The 6836-nt window shown below is 47.5% G+C and overlaps 1 protein-coding gene across 4 annotated transcripts in view; it reads right to left on the bottom strand.

The window, feature by feature from the left end:
* Nucleotides 1-1234: 1234 nt before the first annotated feature.
* The window catches only part of LOC1280583 (serine/threonine-protein kinase Genghis Khan), a 48152-nt gene continuing 42550 nt past the window's right edge, over nucleotides 1235-6836 (bottom strand). For 3 of the 4 annotated variants that reach the window (XM_061660256.1, XM_061660259.1, XM_061660257.1), the window contains exons 13-22: nucleotides 6097-6799; nucleotides 5926-6024; nucleotides 5733-5843; nucleotides 5480-5665; nucleotides 5317-5407; nucleotides 5091-5241; nucleotides 4949-5021; nucleotides 4746-4870; nucleotides 4550-4671; nucleotides 1235-4465 (exon numbers count right to left, since the gene is read on the bottom strand). In XM_061660256.1, the coding sequence (XP_061516240.1) occupies nucleotides 4552-4671; nucleotides 4746-4870; nucleotides 4949-5021; nucleotides 5091-5241; nucleotides 5317-5407; nucleotides 5480-5665; nucleotides 5733-5843; nucleotides 5926-6024; nucleotides 6097-6799 (1659 nt within the window). In that variant the 3' untranslated portion in view covers nucleotides 1235-4465; nucleotides 4550-4551. Of the gene's footprint in view, nucleotides 4489-4549; nucleotides 4672-4745; nucleotides 4871-4948; nucleotides 5022-5090; nucleotides 5242-5316; nucleotides 5408-5479; nucleotides 5666-5732; nucleotides 5844-5925; nucleotides 6025-6096; nucleotides 6800-6836 lie in introns of all 4 variants that reach the window. The other variant, XM_061660258.1, reaches the window with a different exon arrangement.

Raw genomic sequence — 6836 nt, 5'->3', positions numbered from 1 at the left:
CCCATCGATGGGAAGGGTGAGAACGCTTTTGGACAGTATAGTCATAAGCAAATGTACATACTTGACACTGGAAACGGGAGCGCCGCACGGTATACGGCGTGCGTATAGACAGTTTCCACACCATATCCAGCCCAATGTAGTGGATGAGTTAGGCCATAGTCCAGACGCGTTGTTTCTGGCAGACACGCTTAGCACGGTGTATAATACGGGCGTAGGGGCCAACCATTTGCTTAATTGGTTAGAGATCATGCAGCATGCACCAGCGGTCGGTACCCTATTCAGTACCGTTGTATTCAAAGCGGCACCGATCGATGTTGCGATGCGACATGGTTGTGCAGAAGCCACTGAACGGCTTGTCGGTTCAGCCTTTCGTCCCACTGCATTCGACGAGTACGCGAACGTTCCGAACACCCGCAAATGGAACGTGCTTAGCCATTGCCGTACGCTGATATGCCGGGACGGTGCAGCCAAGCTGGAGCAGTATGTTTTCAAACAGCTGTACGATGAATTTACCAAGACCTCCTCATTCGACGGTTGGTTGGGTGTTAACGCCTTTACACATGTTTTGCATCCAGACCTTTTCACGCCTAGGAAATTTCATTTATTCGACACTTGGCGTATGAAACAGCAGCAAAGCATCTGGTACCTTTGCTTTTTTATTGATGCACCCCAGTTGATCGGGGACATGGTACGCACAATGAATGTGCTGGAAGGGACAAACGTTGTCACGCGATTGAAGGAGGTAAAGTCGAATAACCAGCCGGTAAGGTTGTTGCTCGCTCGTGTCGAGGAGCGTAATGCTTCGCGCAACCTGATGATTTACTTGGCCAAACTGCACGCCACGGTTAGAGATTTCGAGGCAAAAAAGTACGCTCCATTGTATCTGAACGCACCAACAGTGGAAATCAGGTCATATAATTACGATAATTTTATGGCTATTATGGATATATGATAGAGTGCAAAAACAAATAAAATGTTTATTTTCAACCGAAAAAAAAACTACCCGTATCCATTTTCTCGCTTCTTTTGTCAACACGTTTGTGGCACGTTTAAGAATATTAGCGGTGAATAGCGGGAAAGGTGCAGGTAAGTATGTCAAACTAAAACATAAAAAAGAACAACTGCTGCAAAACCGTTAAAAAGAAATATATCCCCAACTCAACTCAATGGCGCATACAAATACAATTTCTCAAATCGGGAAAAAAGTACATAAAAAAAACTTCCACAATCTCTGTTTGGTTGTTTTGAGTTGTATTTTACTTTGTTGTAACTGTATCCACAACATCATCTTTGCAATGCTCTTCTATACAAGCAAAACATCTAGCAGGCTCTGTCGTCCTTATTATTAGTCGTCCATTCGTTGCCTGGTTGTTTTTGTTGTTTGTTGCCGCCTCAATTTGCGCATTTACATCCTTTGGGAGTGTGTGGGGCTTTTCGTTTTCGATTGTGAAACATTTTGCTTTGCTGTTACATCGCACAAGCTGTGCATTAGTATATACGCAGGACGAGGAGGACCTCCCTACCGTCCATCCTATCTGCCGTGTTTACCACTCAGACCGTTAATTCACTCCTTCCTGTCTGCTCTCCTTGCATTCTAATCACTGAGCCCTCTTTTACTCACTGAAGTTGAAAAGAAACCCATCAGTGTGTCCGAAATGCAGATTTGTGTACTTACAGTTGCAGTTAAATCGTGCCCCTTTTGATACACAATTAGTATAATCCCTTTCTCTCTCTCTCTCTTCCTCTCGTCATGCGCGGCACATATTTTGACTGCTACACATAAATAAAGATTATTTTAGAAGCTTTTCGATTCACAATGAAATAAATTAAACGAAAGAATTTGCACTAAAACAAAAGAAAACATAGGAGGGAGTGTTCGTAAAAAAAGAACGATAGAATGGCGCGAATTCGAAATTGTAATGTGTCGCGTTTCGATCATCTACCCGAAACGCGCACGCACGTGCTAAAACTCAACTAAGGAAAGGAAGTTAAAACCAAAGGCTACTAGTTAAGTTACACATTAAAAACCGTTCCGCAAAAGAGACAGCACAGTAATTTCTGCACTACCAGCCTCCATCCAGCCTACTATATAGTAGTTAGAGAGGTGTTGCATTCCCCGCAGGCTGCAGCAGTAAGTGGGTAAACCGTACAATGTAAACGTTAGCTAATGTATGCATGCATGCGCGTGTGTGTGTGTGTGTGAACTCGTTATGGTTGATGATCGATATTTTAAACGTACATAACTACACGATCGCCATTCAAAATACACGCTCTACCAGGGTGTAGTAGCCCATTCGGCAAGCCAAGCCTCGCGTTGCGCCATTCTAGTACCCACCATCCCCCTCCCCGTTGCCTCATTCCAGGCCTTTTTCCCTTTATTGTTACACATTACGCAACAAATGCAGTATTAATCTGCACTGAAAATACTAAATATTGTCCTCGTGGTTTTTCTTTTTTCGCTCTCCCTTTCTCCCGGCCGTCTCGGTTAGTACTCTGTCTTTGTTCAGCCGCGCTTGCGTAAACGCGAGGAGTATTGCGGCGTCATTCACCCCAATTATCGTTATGGGCGCTTTTCGCTTTTCCCTTGTAATGCTGCTAGATTTGTGTATGTAAACGTTCTGAAGGTATGTATAATTTGATTTCAAGTTGTAATTTGCTCACGGATTCACTTCTAAATTCACGTTTGTATATTGACACGTTTGCGGGCCTGTGCCTCGCCTTCCTTCGCCTGTTCGCCTGTGGTAGTGCGCGTGTGTGTGTATGCATGGGTGCGAATCGTCGAGCAAATGTGGTTATCCTTACAGGCTAATTTTGCAACTGCTACGTTTTTTTCTTTCTTTTTGGAAGCACCATCTGAGTGTGTGTAGATTATCTACAGCTCTTACACCACGTGTTTCACCACTACACTCCCGCACTCCCTTCCGCGAACGATGCGTGCGCACATGTGCGGTACACACACACACACACGCGGTACGATCCACCAGAACGGGATCGATCACTTACTACGCCCATTCGTACATTTATTATGGTAGTGTGCGCCGTTAGAAGCGGCGTTTAACGAGTTTCAGTATCGTGACTGTAAGTAGCATAGACTATGGAACAATCGATGCAGCTGCTCCTTCCTCCGCCTCCACGAGCGATGTGGTCGTTGTTTAGGATATTTCGATGATTTTAAATTTTAGCAAAAAACACTAGTGAACCGAGTCGATAGGATAGAGGAGAGTAACGCGATGGAACAAGAACTATTACAGTTACAGTATGAGAGAGTGCCTTTGCTTTGCTGTTTTCACACACACACTCTCTCTCACTCTCTGGCAAAGTCGGTAAGATCAGTGCCGGGAAACCCTTGCGCGTGTGCCTAGCATTATTACCGGTTGCGATAATTTTTACATAATGTTAATGTTGTGTGTAGGCTACAGGAATGAATAGCAAATACCGATGACTCGGGCAGGAATATATGTGATAGTTTTTGTTTGTTTTTGTTTTTCGTTATAGAGAGTAGATTTAATGGCAATAGTACAACTACGTGGTAAACGTGTCTCCTTCCTTCGCTACATTAGCTTTCTTAAATGACATTATAATGGTAACGGGCGATGATGATGATTCCAGCGACAGATCCATTCCCATTTGCATGTAACAGCATCGACTCGCTTGCATACTTTCTATTGCACACGCACACGCACACACACGAACACGCACCCGAAAGACGCAACGGGACACGGTCGAACGACACCCCACTAAAGCCGCACATATCCTCTCTTCTACTTTTAGATATAAATCACACCAACTGATTGGTTTTGTAAGTTTGTTGCTTTACCCCCCACTACAACCTTGATCGTACGATCGACCGTTTCGTTCGTTTGCTTGCCATAATTGATACAGTTGCCTGAATGTGTTGCCACTTGTCACAAGACGGGTGCTACGTAGTCCCCAGCGCGGTGCGAGAAGATGGATGAAACATGTACTACCTTAAAAACGAATTTATAGTACGCTACAGTCATGCCACACAGTCATGCAGGCACGTCTTCCACGCGTAGCCCAAGATAGGGGAAGAGAGAAAGAGATCATCGATCATTACTTAGCACCGTCTTTCTAACGGGGAGGAAACCACACAATCACGCGCATAAGTATAGCGAAGCACTTGACGTGGAAAAGAAACGGCGTGACTGCAAACACCGGGCTACGGGAGTCAGTGGTGCTTTCGCGGGCGGGGAGCAAAATAATGTAACGATATATGGCGCATTTCTTACAATGAAACATTAACAAAACAAAACAAAACAAAAAGAATGGGAAAAACACTCTTAGCTGCTAAGCGTCCGCTGGGTCGTCGTCGTCATCGTTCGGGCCTGTGACGCGACCGGACCGACGAGAGGACGCTGACGGTCCCCCCTTCAGGCAGAACGTCCGTCCGCTGTGTTCCAGCGCCGAGCGGATGGTTAGCAATTTGGTGAAGTATTTCAGGAAACTGTAACGGAAAGCAGAACGCACCTTTACTCCTCACGACACTGTAACGCTTTGCGCAGAGGCTTGATTTTGCTTTTGATCTAACCATTATGAATCGTAGCTTGAACTTAACCGATCATTCGTCGGGGAGGGTGGCGTCGATACGGAGCTGGAATTGTTGCTCGCCACACTTTGCCTGGATTCCGACTGCATATCGGCGACCGAAACCTGCAAAAGGGATAGGGATGGATGAGATGAGCAGGCGGGTTAAGAAAGATGGAGACACTGCTGTGAGCCATTACCTTTAGAACATCGTGCAGAGAGGACATGCTTCCCAACGGACTAGGTGAGCGTGGTAACGACGGTGGCTGATCGCGCGGTCTGGCTGGTGCCGTACGCTTTGCACCTGGTAGAGAGTTGTTCGATCCTTTTGAGGGATGCAAAATGTGTTAATGGAATAATTCACGGTGAGGTCACACAGCGCGACACCATGCGCGATACTAACCGTTCAGTTGGTGGATCATCGAGGGACGCGGAGGCGCACGGGGTGGTGGCGGAGCATGCCGCATCGTTGAAATCTTTACAACAACAAAAGCAAACATTAGTTTTATTGATAAAAATACGGACCACCCGGAGCAAATAATTACCCGTTGCTGTTGCGTACTCTGGTCGGCCGTTTCGATCGTGGTTGGTAGATCGAGCAGCCGTTGTTTCTGGATGCCATCGCCAGGGCCCATGTGCGAGATATGGTTGAAGTTAGTGGGCGCGGAGATAAGCTTCGAGCGACGATCGGTGCTCCTACACAGGAATAAAAAGATGGAAGGCATTTTCAGAAAAATGAGATTTACGTGAAATGAGCTATAAACCACTTACGTGCGAATAGTTCGGTTGGGTTCGCGCAATGAAAAGCGTTTCGATTTCAGCCGACCATCGCGATCACATGGGGACAGATTGAGCAATTCTCCTGCAATTAAAAAAAAATGAGCGTTGAAATTAACATTATTCAAATATTCGAGCCGATGGAGACAAAACATACTCGTGTGCATGTTGGCCAGATACACGACGTTTACGCCGTCGTTGATGTAGGTTAGCGTAAGGCTGCCATTGTTCATTAGCGGACGGGAACGTTTTAAACCAATTGACTGCACCCATTCGGCGGTTTGCGTGTTGAAGATGTCCAGATGGGTTTCCGAGTAGACTAGTAGATGGCCGTCACAGTATGCTGCAGCGGGGGAAAAATAGTTGTTTAATATACATAATCTAGGCAGAATGCCAATGTCAAAACTCACTGATATGCTTGGGGACAGCAGGATACATGATTTCACGGTCACGCGATTTGCGTCCCTGCAGATCAACGTAGATCGCGAGCGTTTGAAACACGAGCAAGTATTCGCCATGCACTGGGTGGAAGAAAACAAAACGTGGCAATATGTTTGATTAACATTCAACAGGCTTTAAACAGTTTAAACAGCGGAAACTTACCATTGCCACCGTGACCGGACTGAATCTCAATTACTCGCCACGCATCGACGCCGGAAAAGTTGAGGAAATTGTTCAACTGATTCTCCGGGTGCACTAAAGCTGCAGTTCGAGGAAAAAAAAGCATTAACGACCGCTCTACAAACACTGCTGCCGTCTCGCGGTTACACTTACGCATCGCTTTGGCCGCACCCTGCAGACAGTAGGCGGTGAAGCCACTCTGGTGACCAACGGCCAGCCGCATATCGGACAGCACCTGCAGGCTCTGCACCGGGTACGCTACCGTGAACTCGCACATCTTGTGATGCCGGCTACGGTCCCGGTTCACCACGTACACCACAATCTGGGAAGTGTTCTGGCGCTTCAACGCCAGCACAATGCAGAACACCGGCTGCGGGCCGCGCTCGATGATGCCGGTGCAGGCCGTGATGCAGTTCTTCGACTCCGCCACCTTGATCCACTCCACGTCGACCGTCTCGAGGGCACGTATTGGTAACAGGCGCAGATGCCGCTGCTTGCCGCACAGTATCACCAGCAGCTGCTCCTCGGCGATGTACCACAGCTGGTACACCTTCTTGCTTTCGCCGATGCGCGCTATCTGGCTGCGATCGAGATCGAGACAGAACAGCCCATCCTCCGTACCGAGCAGTATGCGCTCGGGGTCGATAATCAGTGCGCTGAGCGCATTGCGGATCGCCGACACCGTGCTGTCGAGCACCTCGCGCACACGGAACATGGCCGTGTTCGGCAGATTGTTGCGCTTCAGTATGCGGTGCAGCTCGCTGAGCGCCACGACCCACTTTGCCTTCTCCGACTCGGTGTCGGCAAGCATCAGCGTTTGCAGGGAAGGACCCCCGTCGAGCAGGGAGGTCGTGATCTACATAAAGCGAAGAGAGACACCACGAGTGTTTGCA

Source organism: Anopheles gambiae, chromosome 3, assembly GCF_943734735.2.
Source record: "Anopheles gambiae chromosome 3, idAnoGambNW_F1_1, whole genome shotgun sequence".
Taxonomy (NCBI): Eukaryota; Metazoa; Arthropoda; class Insecta; order Diptera; family Culicidae; genus Anopheles; species Anopheles gambiae.
This window is presented reverse-complemented; position numbering and strand designations above follow the sequence as displayed.